The sequence below is a fragment of the Culex pipiens genome, unplaced genomic scaffold (assembly GCF_016801865.2).
Source record: "Culex pipiens pallens isolate TS unplaced genomic scaffold, TS_CPP_V2 Cpp_Un0058, whole genome shotgun sequence".
Lineage (NCBI taxonomy): Eukaryota > Metazoa > Arthropoda > Insecta > Diptera > Culicidae > Culex > Culex pipiens.
Window position 1 is genome coordinate 1 of NW_026292875.1, and position 15,000 is coordinate 15,000.

At 43.6% G+C, this 15,000-nt stretch overlaps 1 protein-coding gene and 1 long non-coding RNA gene across 7 annotated transcripts in view; both read right to left on the bottom strand.

Annotated features, from left to right (window-relative positions):
- Positions 1-58: 58 nt before the first annotated feature.
- On the bottom strand, positions 59-7,153 carry LOC120427594 (uncharacterized). The gene is made up of 2 exons (XR_005606916.2): positions 6,671-7,153; positions 59-2,114 (listed from the first exon to the last, which is right to left on the bottom strand). It is a non-coding gene; the product is annotated as an uncharacterized LOC120427594 (long non-coding RNA).
- An 18-nt stretch (positions 7,154-7,171) lies between these two features.
- LOC120427586 (GPI inositol-deacylase) overlaps positions 7,172-15,000 on the bottom strand; it is a 16,902-nt gene continuing 9,073 nt past the window's right edge. For 2 of the 6 annotated variants that reach the window (XR_008212723.1, XR_008212722.1), the window contains 4 exons: positions 11,793-14,945; positions 11,710-11,731; positions 11,482-11,627; positions 7,172-9,831 (listed from right to left, as the gene is read on the bottom strand). Coding sequence is in view for 2 of the 6 variants with exons in the window: in XM_039592464.1 (XP_039448398.1) it covers positions 8,492-8,740; positions 11,482-11,627; positions 11,710-11,731; positions 11,793-11,972 (597 nt within the window). In the remaining 4 variants the exon portion in view is untranslated. Of the gene's footprint in view, positions 9,832-11,481; positions 11,732-11,792; positions 14,946-15,000 lie in introns of those variants that run through there. The other 4 variants (XR_005606913.2, XR_008212724.1, XM_039592464.1 and 1 more) reach the window with 4 other exon arrangements.

Here is a 15,000-nt window from a genome sequence, read left to right on the forward strand (position 1 = left end):
TTTCTCAAATGGTATTTTTATGGTATTAAATAATTATTCGAGTGATTTTTCTGGCACATTACAATTTGGGAAATTATTATAACAGTTTGAAATAACATCATTTTAGGAAGGATTTTTCGGAATATTGAGCAAAAATCTCATTTGTTTTACTTTGGCCAAATAATTTCTTTATTCGATTCGTTATATTGGTTCATAAATTATCCTAATACCTTGCTGTAGCTGTTTATTTCAGAGGGCGCGAGTGCCTAAAGAAGTGACTTATTCAACATAAGGGAAAAAAATACAATATGATCTTAGAAAAAGTGTTTTTTTTTTATATAATTCTAACATCATAGCTCAATGAGACATCTCATGCAGCACAGGGTTGAACTAGGTTGTAAACTGCCGCTCGAATCTAGTCCATTCCATTTGTAAAAACAACAAGCTGAGAAAAACGTAATGCAAATGTGTCCCGCCCTTAAGGCTAAGTGTTAGGATTTCACGAAAAAGTGTGACTATCTTCGTTTTCTGGAATAAAGTACTCAATATTATTAGTTTTCTGATAGTTCACATGATTTAGGACTAATATCATTAACTCAAATTTGACAAAATTACATATGGAACAGATTGGCTTCGAGTGGCAGTAAACCTCGTCCAGAATTTTAGTAGCAATCGCAGAAGCCAATCCTCGAACAGCTCCATCTCTGCCATTCTGTGAAAGTTGTCGGTCTAGTGAAATGGGTCCAGGTTTGACATAAACTTCAGCTGCCGATTTTGCTTAAATTGGAGTTCTGCCGATGGGAAGTTGCGCTGTCGTGCTACACCGTCTTCTACGGTAACACCGCTGCTTCAAAAATCAGGTTCAGGTCCGAAGCGTAACTGAGGGACACACCTGTAAATAAAAACAATTCGCCAAATCTCTAGTTTACACCATGATAAAAATGTTCACTTATCTTTTTTGTCCAATACGTGGCTGGTGATATTCCTCACTACGTTGAATAAAGTACATTCTTGAGTTATGTTGATCTTATGTTGCTGTTTTCTGAAAATAAATAAAGAAAATTTAAATAATAATAATTATAATCATAATCAACATTGACAGTTAAATTTTTCAGCAAAGCAGAGAAACTAAAATCTCGTATCAAGTTTCAAAAGAGCCATCGTGACCTATTAGGGGAAATATACTCTTTCTCAGCCTATTTCTATTATCGGCCTATCTACACTTTGGTCATGAATTCCAGCTTTCATAAATTGTTTTTGGCTGTTCCAAAGCACAGACAATCCAAAGTAACAAATAGCTCAAATAAAAGTGAGCAAGCAACTCTCCATTGTTGATGTATCTAAAAACGTTGATTTAATAGCGGAAAACTTCAAAAGTGATGAGAATTAGTCGAACGGCTTGAGGTGATTAAAATGGGTATATTTCCCCTAGTTGATTTTTACTTGAGGGTGAGCATGATGAACTGTTTGACAGAACAAAATAAACATTATTTTTAACAATGTAAATGGGTCAACTCAAAGTGTCAACAAAAAGTCCATCGCAGTCAAATCAATCGGAATTCTTAAACGGAATTCAATTTGGATCGTTTACGAATTCCGCCTCAATCGCAGCAACCGATTCCGTGTACGTACCGGTTGTTGCGTTAGAAACGGAATTCTAGAATTAGAAAAAAAAAATATCTTTTTGAATTGCGAAGAATTTACCTGGTCGTCATCCGTACATCTTCTGTTCGTTTAGCCAACAAGACAGCCTGTTGCGGTTCCAGCTCAGATTCCGACAACACCGTTCCACCGTCATCCCGCTGGCGCCGGATCTTCCGGAAACCAAATCGATCCAGCAACGACGAATTGTTCTCCGCTAAACTCGGTTTCAACGAACTCGTTGGCCGTTCCACAATCAATAACACACACCGATGGATTCTTCCAGGGTAGTCCAGCCGTTCTCAACGTCATGACCGTCGCTGCCTTGGACGATTCCGTCTCAAACTCCATCTGAGATTTCTGTGTGTTACCTTGTTGCTGGGGATTTCTTTCCGCTTAATCCGCCTATCCGGTGTCCTTTTCTTGGTCCACGTCCGTTGCGGCCATGGTGGGCATGAAACACTAAATGTAATCAGCGACGAGAACGATTGCATCTATCGAAAAACGAAACTTTGATTCACCAGCTGTCATCACAGCAAGCGACACAAAACAAAACAAACTGTATTTACACTGCGCGAGAAAATCAAACATAATTTGGTTAAAAATGTCCAAAAATGCACGGTTACAAAAATACCTTTGAACTTTTTTTTGTTTCAAGATTGATATTTTTCCTTTAACTACACTATTTTTCCTCGACGTTTGTTTTGAATAATCTACACGATTATTCAAAACAAACGTTGAGGAAACTCGCGTTGAAATCGGACAGGTACTGAACAGTATTCTGCTCCAGGTTCCAGTAGCCACGGGGTGTGCTAGGGAATCGCTGAAGGTCAAGCCAGTGCCAGTGGGACAAGATGGCGCGGGATGTTCTGATAAAGAAACGGGTTGTTAGCGACTTCTTATTTTAGGAACCATCGATTATTTACTCTTGTTGAAATCAAATTCTGAACTTGTTCGTGAAATGTTCCTTCGACTCTCGATCGTGACAATCATCAGATTCGTCTCCTCCACCATGCAAACCGTGCTAAAGGAGATTTTCCACATCGCGTCGTCTCGTCGATGGTTCTCCTGCATCCAGGCATCCAGGTGATCTCCGGCTTTCAGACGCTTGACCATCGCGAGTAGATTGCACCACTGATTTCAGTTGAGCTCGAGGTACGATTCGCCTTCATCTGGGCGAGCAGGACGGTGCAGGCACAATTTGAACAGCAGCTTCAGCTTGCCGAAACGCAGCTGCAGCGTTGCGTTGCGGCAGCGATTCGATGACGTTGTCGGTTGGTCCGAGCATGTGGATAAGGGCATACCGTATTTCTGATGGATGCCAGCGGCTTCATATGCTCGTCTTGGCCTTAGTCATCGGCATACCGCGCCAACGACTTCGCCATGTCGTAGGCGGCCTACTTCAGCTGCTTTAACTCTTTCCGCAGCTCCTCCTCGACGTCCTCGCATTTCCGTCCGTACCCTCGCCCGATTTCCATCAAACGTAAGGATCATGTTCTGGCCGGATGGTCCCAGCTTCTGACTGCCCAAGCATCCCTTTTGATCTGACGAGAAGGAGATTGCTCCAAGTCACGGCGCTTATCCGATTTCCTCGGAGGACACTCGCCCGAATCTGGCTGTTCCTGTTTGATTCGAACGGGATTTCGCTGCCTCGCCGGAAGATTCTGGTCGCGATCTACGCGGTAGACAATTCGTGTCACATTGTCTTCAAGAAATGGATGCTGGAGCTCAAGTCGACGCAGTGTACACAGACTTGAAGGCGGCGTTCGATCGGGTTGACCACGGAGTTTTGCTAAAACGACTGGAAAGACTCGGAGTCTCCGCCAGTCTCGTTCGTTGGCTGAAGTCTTACCTCACCAACCGGATTCTGCGAGTCAAGATTGGGAACTCTGAGTCAGACATGTTCATAAGTCTCTCTGGCGTTCCTCAAGGCAGTAATTTAGGTCCGTTACTGTTCATACTTTTCGCCAACGAACTGTCGATGCTGCTAAGCGAAGGGTGCCGGTTGTTTTACGCTGATGATGTCAAAATCTTCACCGTTGTTAGAAGCGTTTTGAACTGCTCAGCTCTGCAAAGACAGTTAAACCACTTTAACGAATGGTGCGTGCGTAACTTCCTGACGATCAGCATAGAAAAGTGTAGCACAATCTCTTTCCACCGTAAACTCAAACCCGTGGTCTTCGACTATGCCATCGCCGGAAACACTCTTGCTCGGGTAACCCAAGTACGTGACCTGGGCGTTACCCTTGATAGCAAATTGTGTTTCACTATCCACCTCCATGAAATCGTGTCCAGAGCCAATCGACAGCTTGGATTCATCTTTAGGATCGCTGATGACTTCCGAGATGTCGCGTGCTTACGTTCATTATACTGCGCGCTGGTAAGATCCATCCTCGAGTTCTGCTCCGTAGTGTGGTGTCCGTACCAGAGCACTTGGACTGCTAAAATCGAATCAGTTCAGCGAAAATTCACCCGGCTTGCCCTTCGCCGTGCAAGGAATCCTGCCGGTTGGAACACGTACGAAGAACGTTGTCGTGTCTTGCAGCTAGAGACTCTCGAGCGGAGGCGGCACGTCTCACAAGCAACGTTTGTTGCCAAAGTACTGGCCGGTGAAGTTGACACTCCTTGGATTCGCGCTCAAATTCAAATCTACACACCTGCTCGGCCACTTCGTCAACGCCAATATCTACAACTTGCTCACCGCAACACCAACTATGGACAGCACGAACCAGTTCGTTTCATGTGTAGCCGATTCAACGTATTTTCTCACCTGTACGATCCCAACATCTCCACCCCGCAGTTTCAACAACGAGCCCGACTCTGGTACTCTCACCAGCTTTAATCTGTTTTTGTGTTTCATGTTGTTAGCATTTGTCTTTAGTTAAGTTAAGTTTTATCATTAAGACCACAAGTTGTCGGATGATTCAAATAAACAAATAAACATCAGTTTGACAACCGGTTTTGACGGTTGAGTGCTTTTTAATCCGAATACGTTCGAATTAGTGAGCTTTAGAATTAACGGAAATTCGAAGTAGCGAAATCCGAATTAACGGCCGTTCCAAGTTAAATATCCCGCCCACCGGTCCTGGCTTGTTCGCTTCTTGGAGTAACCTACGTCACTCGAGTAACTCCGCTCAACAGAGCCGGAACCAGCTTTGGTGTTGCGAATGTCGGTCTGTCTATTTACAGCACTAAAGAGATGATTTATCCTAAGTAGCCGTGGTCTCTTGGCAATTGCCATCATCCGGATTTACCGGTCCTGGCGGATGTCACGGAGTTTCAGCGCAATCATCGTCACTTCGGAACTCTGTCTTGTTCCTACTTGCAACCAGCTTCCGGAATATATTGACCGCGAACGGATGGCTTTCAATCCGGATCGATCGCTCGTTGCTGGTGCACAAAGTCGATGATTTTTTGGAGACGCGTTGACCTTCAGGAGAGAACAACCCGGCGGGTGCCATCTGGAAAGAGGGAAACATTTTATCAGTGAAATCAAATATTTACTAGTGAGAAAGAACTTACCAGAAATTGGTGTCTGCGATCAGCAGAGAAGCGAGTCAGACGTGCGTCCCTCACAAACCAAAAAAGTGCTTAAAAAGTGCAAAAATGCCTCACGGCAAGAAAAAGAGGCGGTCCTCACCAGCAGGATCGGCAGATTTGAAGTCTGGAAACCAGTTCGCTACCCTCCCTGTGGACGTGAGCGAGAAGGAAGAATTTGAACGACGGGAAAAGTTGCCACCCATTTTTGTGAAAACATCGTCATCGGTTTCGGTGCGAAAGTGGCTGACCGGGTTTATCAAATCTGGTGCTTTACGAGCTTCCATTCGCTTGTGTGCTGATGGACTCAAAATTCTGCTACCTACCAGAAAGGATTACAACTACGTTCGGGATTTCCTGAACAACACCAAGATTGAATACTACAGCCATGACGATCCAGGTAAACGCCCCATGAAACAGGTCCTCCGAGGCCTGTACGACATGGATGTGAGTGTGCTGAAAGAAGAGCTCAAAACTCTTAAGTTGAACGTGATCGAAGTCTTCAAGATGACGAGACACAACAAGGACATAAAGTATCGTGATCAACTGTACCTGGTTCATCTCGAGAAAGGATCGACAACGCCGTCTGAGCTGAAAGCAGTTCGGGCAATTTTCAACATCATCGTGACTTGGGAACGTTATCGTCCAGTGCACCGTGACGTGACACAATGTTCGAACTGTTTGCAGTTTGGGCATGGTGGAAGGAACTGTTTCATCAAGAGTCGTTGTGCAACCTGCGGAGGTGAGCACAAAACTCAAGCATGCGAAACAATCAACGAGAACATCGAAGCGAAATGCTTCAATTGCGGCGGCGACCATTCTACCAAGAATCGAAGCTGCCCAAAACGGGCTGAGTTTGTAAAAATTCGGCAGCAAGCGACGACGAGGCACCAACCAAATCGTCGCAAAACACCACCAACTTTCACGGACGTGGATTTTCCTGCTTTGGCGTCACCTGGAGCGGGATCTGTTCGAGTGGTTCCAAATCTGCAGCCATTGCCGTTAAATCAGCGGCAAAAAGTTGCAGAGAACACAACACCTCCTGGCTTCAGTCAGCAACCGAGGGAAAACCAACCAGCATCAACGGATGAAGGCAGTAGTGACCTGTTTTCACCACAAGAACTTCTGAACATTTTCATCGAGATGACAACAACTCTGCGTGGTTGCAAAACTCGTGCGGAACAAGTAAGAACGATTGGAGGATTTATCTTAAAATACAGTTCGTAGTTTACTCGTTCTAATGATTTTGAATATTTCAATGAATTTACTTTTTTAGTTTTAAGTTAGGATTAGTTGTTAAAGTGATTTTTTTTTCTTTTTTACCCAAATGTATTCGATTCAATGCAAAAATGTAAAACAATTTGAAGTAAATAAATGAATGTGAACAGTTAATAAGAAAACGAAAAATATAACAAAGATGAAGAGCATATAGCCATACCACTTAGAATGTAAATGAAATGTAATTATTATAAGAAAGTTCAATAAAGACATATTTAATTTCAAATTTCATTACCAGAAATTGGTTGATAAATCTGCTCGACCTTCGCCCGAAATCTGTCCATTCTGAAAGTCCTCACCGATGGGTGGACTTTCTGCTGGTTTGAAGCAATGAAAGGGACGCTTCGCGCTTGCTGCGGCTTCTGCTGGAGTAGAGGGGGGAACTGGGCCGGCGGGACGAATTGTTCGTGGTACGTACTCGGACGGCGAGGATCGCCGGTAGTGAGCGATTTCTTCGCCGAAGTTCCAGTCGTCGCGCACCTGCCTCATGGCGTACTCAAACTAATCCTGATACTGGACGATCTTCTCCTCAATCTCGCGCATTGTCAGCCGGCGAGCTTGGTCGTCCTTGCTGCCTCCACCGTCGTCGGGATCGTCATCAACGCGCAGTGAAATGTGTGGCACAGCTGAAGAAACTGGATCCAATGTGTCCCACTTGCTGTTAGTGAACATTTGGGCGGCAACCGTTTCCCACTTGGAACGAACCGCCAGTTTTGAGCTACTCCTCCGAGCTCTGCATCGGAACGCCGTCAATGTCCTCCGTGGTGTTTAGCGGCATCCCGTCGTTGTAGATGTCGTGCTTGAGCACTGGCGTGCTGGAATCTGTATCGGCAATTCCCTTCAACAGGGCGGGCACTTCTTCCGGTTGCTTTTCGACCTGTTGAGAGATTGTATTTTTGAAATTGTCAAACCAATAAATAAATCTACTCACAATCGCAATCCCCAGGAAGGTGTGCTGCAGCCTAAGCAAAAAGTCCTTCGGGTAGCCCACTCCTCCCACGCTTTGAACACGTTCATCATGCGCGACTTGAAGCCCTCGGCTTTGAGACGGCTGTCCAACTGCATGTGGTAGGCGAAGAGATTCTTGAAGATGCCCAGCAGATTCTTCTCCACGCTGTAGGATTAAAATGTGATGAAAAATCTGCTGTTTTCAAAATTTAAACATTCTTACGCCTTCCGGAAGAAGCTCACGTTCGATACCTTGACACTGCAGCTGTGCAGAGTCCGAGATCAGGTAGATGCGGGCGATCTTCCGCTTGAACATGGTTTTCGTTGTTCGACAGCGACTCGGCGAACCACTCGCAAATCTCCTCGGCCGCGTCGGCGTGCTCGATGCAAAAGATCACCGAGTCGCCGACCTAAGCGGTCACGTTGGCTTTGTTTTAAAATGGATATGAATTATTGTAGCTTGACCAGAGTGAAGCGACTTACGCCGCCGAAAGGTTGCCCTTGTTGTAGTCGAAGCCGTCCAGATCCACCAGCAGCTTCTCGGGCATTCCCTGGGTGTAAAAGTTGATAAGAGGGGGCTTACAGATCGACCCACCGCGGAACATCCAGAACTTTTTGGTGCGCCAATCGTTGGTTGAGTCGCCCTGAAGCAGCAAAACAGCTTAATGGTAGTTGATGTGCGACAGCCACCGGCGATCAACTCTGCCTTGCAGTAGCGTTCCTAAATTTCCCGTCTTAATCTTGGTCAATATTGTCCTGCAGTATCCGGTGCTCTTAAATATTAAACAAGTTTGCGATCCTCGAGCCATCGCACTCACCCTGCTCGTTGTCGTGTTGAATCACTCCTCAAGACGAGGCCGCACCGAAGTCGGACTTGGGTTTCCCCGGGGACTGTGGAATGTTCAAGTGATCGTAGGGACAAACCAAGAAACGACTAGTGCCGCGCCGGTTGCCCTGGTTACGGCCGATACGGATCTGGACCTAGACTGCTCCGATGCACTGCACGAACGGGCCGATCCGCTGTGACTGCGGCTTCGGCACTGACGTCTTTGTCGGAGAACACGAAGGGGACTTACCGAGCTGGCACGATTGTCGGATCAGCAGCGGCTTACGGAGCCAGATCTAATGCCGCGAGCGGGATAAGCGTCAGCCGGGATAGTCGGTGCCATCGCGTATGTTTTCTCCCGCCGATTCCTGACTTTCCGAGAGCTGGTTTTGATCCTCCTCTTCGGACTTTCCAGGTTGCTTGTCCTCGATTCTCAAATGTTTTCTTCTTCGGGTCTGGGCGCACGGAACTTCCGGTAGGCGAAATCCGGGAACACGTTCTGTTCGCTGTTGGTTCGCGTGCGTATCTAATCTGTGAAAAGTAATTTTAGCTGTAGAAAACTTTCAATTTTTCAACAAAAGTCGTGGCCGTCAGATTTGACAAAAATCCGGACAGAAGGTAACATTGCACTTCCCCCCGAGTGGTACAATTTCTCTTCTCCCAGACCGAAGAACCACGAAATCAGTTGAATCCGGCCACAAAATTATTCACCTCCCGTGATTCGTGGTTTAAGCAAGATTCCGGTTCCTCCAGACTGGAAAACCAAGAATCACGGAGAGGTAGATAATTGTGTGGCCGGATTCAACTGATTTCTTGGGTCTTCGGTCTGGGGAAAGCAAATTTCTGACTTCCGGTCGATATTAAGGCAAATTTGGTTCCCTCAGACCTATGAACCATAAAATCAATCGAATCCTACCATAAAATTAACTACCCGCCCGTGATTTTTGGATATCCGGTCTGGGGAACTGGAATCTTGTTTTTTTTCCGGGCGCTGACGATGAATTTGCGGCCGGAAGGTAAAAATTTGCTTCCCCAGAACGAAGAACCAAATAAACAATCGAATATGACCATAAAATTAAACACCAGCCCGTGATCTTGGATATCCGGTCTGGGGGAACCGGTACCTTATTTTTTACCGGGCGCTGACGATAATTTCCTTGAATTCCGACCGGAAGGTCAAAATTTACCTCCCTCAGACCGAAGAGCCAAAAAATCAATACAATCCAGCCACAAATATATTCACCTCTCCGTGATTCTTGGTTTCCCCATCTGAAGGAACCGGAATCTTGCCTTTTCCAACCGCAGCCGTCAGATTTTAGCCGTTTCCTACCAGAAGGTAGAATTTCGCTTACCCCAGACTGGAGAACCAAGAATTCAACCGAATTCGGCCACAACATTATTCGCTGGCCTGGTAATGTCGGTTATCCAGTTTGAGAGAACCGGAATCTTGCCTTTTCCGGTAGCTGTTCGCAAATCCGAGCAGAACTTACCTGCAACACCTCTTGCTACCAGCATCCAAATTTCACTAAGTCCCGATTTGACAGCGGGTGAAATCATTCCGCAAATTCTTCAAAATTTTTCTAAGTCCAAAAGTTACACTTTTTGCAGTTCGGACCCCTGAACTGGAAAAGATGTAACTTTTACACTTTTTGCAGTTCGCCTTTTACACTTTTTTCAGTTCGAGGGTTGAAACTAGTCGGTGGTGTAAGACTGGTTGCAACGCGGCTCTACTTTGTTCTAGCTGTTTCATTTTTCAAATAGAACTGAAACAGACCACCCGCAACGCGGAGTTGCAGTTTTATTTTGAAACCGGAATAAAACTGCTCGACGAGTTTGTTTCAAACGTGAAACGATTTGGAACTGGAATAGAACTCAGTTTCAAAAAAATCAGATATATAGACGTATCCAGTTTGAAATGGCCGCTAGGTGGCCAATGGTGTTAGAAATGACAGCTTCCATGTATTTGAATATGGGAGCTCAGGAAAACTCATTTTTTAAGCAATAAAATTATTATTTATGATAAAAGTATTGATTGATTAGGTGCACAAAATGTGTCTAGAATATTATTTAAAAAAAAACTGTTCGAAAAATTTGCAATTGAGATAAGTACACCATTCGATTCAGCAGGAATTTTGGGCACCAAAAATATATAGTTTTCATATGTTAAGTATTTTATTTTAGAAGAAAATTAACAAAAAGTATGAAAATCGAGACATTTAGTATGGGAGCTGTCAAATCTCTCACCATCAAAAAGCAGCGTTGAGCTTTCGCTGGATTTGTCTATAGAGATATCCACGTATTCTTACACACACACACACACACACTATGATGCTGTGTTGATAATCTACGCAAACAATTAAAAGCATTTTTTTGAAACAACATTTAGATCACCGCGTTGCGAGCACCGTGTTCTAGTTTCATTTCCGCCAGTTCTAAAAATTTTAAACTACTCGCAATTTGAAACAATTATAAAACTTCGCGCTGCAGACAGTCTAAAATCGAACTGCAAAAAGTGTAATGCTGATTCTCCGTGTAGGCGATGCGCCCATGGCACGCCAAGGCGGATGGAGGGCGGACGAAATTGAAAAATTTCAAACGTCAAATTTCAACCGCCCAGGCGGTCCGCCCTCGGTCCGCCAGGGCGGTTCCAGGGCGGACCACACGATCCACATCCACTGATGCGTAACGTCCGCCCTGAGTTAATGTGGGTGTCATCCGCTAGCCCCGAGTTGACATCGGTTTATGTCGACCAATAGCGTACAGGCGTCCCGGTATTATGAGTCCCCCACACACGTCGCAAGCTGTTTGTGAAGCAATCTGGTTCAATAAGCTGTTCCGGATGTTAAATATCCAGTTGATCATCCCATCCACCACCCATCCCATCTACGAAGACAAATAAGCTTGTATTTTCATCTTTAAGAACACAGAATCAAAGCGGACGAAGCATGTGGAGGTTAAATATCACTACGTGCGAGAAAAGTTTTGGCGGAAGTAGATTGAACTGCTATACATCTCGACGAAGGAACAGAAGGTGGACATCCTTACAAAGCCCTTGGCCCGTGTGGCTTTCGAGAAGATGCGGTTGGAGATGAGATTAGAAAGAGGAGGGATGTAAGAGAAGGCTTTCCAATTTAACGTGTGTGTTTTGATTTAATTTGGCACCCCTGGTAACGGAAGAGCAACTGTCAGTCTGAAAAATTCTACGACCCCCCCCCCCTCCCCCCCTCCCCATCCTAAGTGTCCACGTGGTTCATGGATGGCACCTTACTTACCTTATACAAAGGGTTTGGATCTAAGCGTATCATTTGAACACGTGTTTTCGGAAGCCCTGTATCGAATTTATGCTGAAAATTTCTACGAATGTCTTCAATCCAATCTTCTTCATCTATCATGTTGTTAGTTAGAGTTGATAACTGTTCTGTAATTAAAAATAATCATATCTGAATTTTAGCAGACAGAGATTTTTTCCTAACAAAATAATGTCATTTGATTTTTTTTACCGGCACCGGAAGAAGGACCGCCCTGCAAAAATATACAAAGAATAAATCAAATGGATATTTAAAGCACTTCTCTCGCAACTTACCATAAAGAACTGGTATGCTTTCGTCAATCTGATTTCTTTGTTGGCTATGAATTTACTGTTTGATTTTTTGTCCAAATCAATAATGCTGTGCAGAAAACGATTGACAACCAGAACGAACTGTAAACACCATACCACGCAAAGATGGTCCGCCGATTGCCATACATTGGGAATATTATGAGTCTAAAATAAGAAAAACTAAATTCTAATGGTGTGTGTGTGTGTGTGTGTGTGTGTGTGTGGTCTCCAATTGGCCATCGCCCAGCAGGGTTGATTGGTAGACACACATGAATTTTCTTGGTGTACTTCGATTTGGTTCTGCACGTGAAATTTTGACGAGCAGTGCTCGTGCTTATGTTCAGCACACGATGCTTATGATTTCCCGTGCCTATGGTCAAAAATACTGTTTTGAACCCAGCCATTTTTTTTTAATCCACGGACTTGATAGACAAAGGTTCCAGTTCAACACGGATCATTCCAGATATTTTTTTAAAATAAATGATAACTGTTTACCAACCCATATCATGAATTCCGGATGGAGATATTAAAAATAGGTAACCTCTTTGATGGAAGTGAACGATTGAACGATAACATTGGCACCCACCCTTGCCATTGTTAGGTAACGTGCGCACGCGCTCTGTCCCGAAATGGTCGGATTTGTTCTATTAATGATTGGACCACAATCCGTCATCTAGCGACACTCCGCGCCATTCAACGTAAGGTCGCAGGCCTTCTCTTCAAAGGAGGGCCCCTCGATACGCCCGGAACAGTGGTACTGGGGCTCCCAAACAGCCAAGGAGAGGAACTTAGACGCAGCGCCTGAAGTAGATGCCCCACAAGCCTTTCCTGGAAGCCAGGGCACAGGTTGTCCTCGCCGTTTTTGGCCCCACCACCCTGATCAGCGTATTGGCGACCAGCAGGGGAACATTTTCCTGATCGATCCTGCTGCAACTCAAGAAGGCAATGGTGAGCGCCAGCGGTAGCGAATCATCCCGGTCGCGCACTTCCGAACCGGTGATTCGGCACGGCGTCAGAGCGAGGGCCTTACCGTCGAAGGTGCTACCTACCTTTCCCGGAAATTTTTCAGGCTGCATTATGATTCACTTGGTGAACCCGGTGGATAATGGGCGCACACGTTAGGTTGTAATGCAATTATAAGTACTAATAAAAATCAATGAATGGAATATTCACTATATTCTTCATTCGAATGGCATACAATAGAGCAATTCCAGCTCAAATCAGGAATTTTTCTGGTACTTTTGTACCCGACCCACTCCGATTTCAATGAAACTTTGTAGACATGTTATCCTAGGCCTATATAAGCCATTTTTATGTATATGGAGCCAATAGTACTCGAAAATATCATTTGAGAAGGGTGTAAGGTATTTAAATATTTTTGTATTTTGTAATTTAAAAATTACTGTATCTCGAAGCCGTTGCGTCGTATCAAAAAGTGGCCAAAGACAAACTTGTAGGAAATTGGACGAACTTTCTGAAAAAATACACTGAAACAAAAATACACGCCACATCTATGAGATTTTTTGATTTTTAAGTCTAAAACTAAAATTTAAAGATGATGTCACGATTTTTTTTCGTTCAAAATTTTTGAGGAAATAGCCTAAAATGTTACCAAAAGACTGACGAAAAATGCAGGATGGTATGTCTCTCCTAAAAAAATACAAAAATCATTTACTAAAACTGTTTTTTTGAAAAGTGGTCTAAACGTCAAAATTTTTGAAAACCGGTAGTGGGAATCGATTCCCCAGACAATTTTACATAAAAGTCTTCATATTGACCATTATCCTAAGTCCAATCCTTGGAAAGATACAGCGGTTTTAAAAATAAAAATGTTGAAAAAACGGGGTTTTTGGTGGTTTTTGACCATTTCTATATGACAGACTTGGTTTTTCAGTCTCGAAAATATTTTTACCGGAAAGCTCGTCCAATTTCCCATAAGATTGTCTTTGACCACTTTTCAATTGGATGTATGGGCTTACAGATATAAGCTTTATCACATTGCTAATAACTGAAAATAGAATATTTTTTTCAGTGTGGTAGAAACCAGGACAGTAAATTTTCTTACGTAAATATAAAAACGATATAAATCAAAAAGCTGTCAAAGACAATCTTATGGGAAATTGGACGAGCTTTCCGGTAAAAATATTTTCGAGACTGAAAATCCAAGTCTGTCATATAGAAATTGTCAAAATCCACCAAAAACCTCGTTTTTTCAACATTTTTATTTTTAAAACCGCTGTAACTCCGCAAGGGTTGGACTTAGGACAATGGTCAATATGGAGACTTTTATGTAAAATTGTCTGGGGAATCGATTCCCACTACCGGTTTTCAAAAATTTTGACGTTTAGACCACTTTTCAAAAAAACAGTTTTAGTAAATGATTTTTGTATTTTTTAGGAGAGACATACCATCCTGCATTTTTCGTCAGTCTTTTGGTAACATTTTAGGCTATTTCCTCAAAAATTTTGAACGAAAAAAATCGTGAAATTTTAGTTTTAGACTTAAAAATCAAAAAATCTCATAGAAGTGGCGTGTATTTTTGTTTCAGTGTATTTTTTTCAGAAAGCCCGTCCAATTTCCTACAAGTTTGTCTTTGACCACTTTTTGATACGACGCAACGGCTTCGAGATACAGTAATTTTTAAATTACAAAACACAAAAATATTTAAATACCTTACGCCCTTCTCAAATGATATTTTCGAGTACTATTGGCTCCATATACATAAAAATGGCTTATATAGGTCTAGGATAACATGTCTACAAAGTTTCATTGAAATCGGAGTGGGTCGGGTACAAAAGTACCAGAAAAATTCCTGATTTGAGCTGGAATTGCTCAATATTAAAAGCAAAATCGTTCACTTTTTAGTAATTTTTTAGTTCGGCTTCACTGTTTCCCGATTTCTTTATTAGTCTCACATCTGTTAGTCGAACGTCATTAGCTGACCACCCTGTCTGGCTGTGGTTGCAATAGCCGCTGCCTGCAGGAAGCCATATTGCTAGGCGTAGGACAGGTTCAGGTTACCAACCGCAACGTCACCAACTGGTTCTTGTTGCCAGCCCAGCGTCTTGCAGGATGAGTCCATGTCGAAAAGGTTCGCGTACGCGTCAATATTCTGGCAACTGAGATTGGCCGCCATTTCTGAGGATTTTTAAAGAACGATTATTAGATAAGCAAGACAGAGTTGCAATCGGAA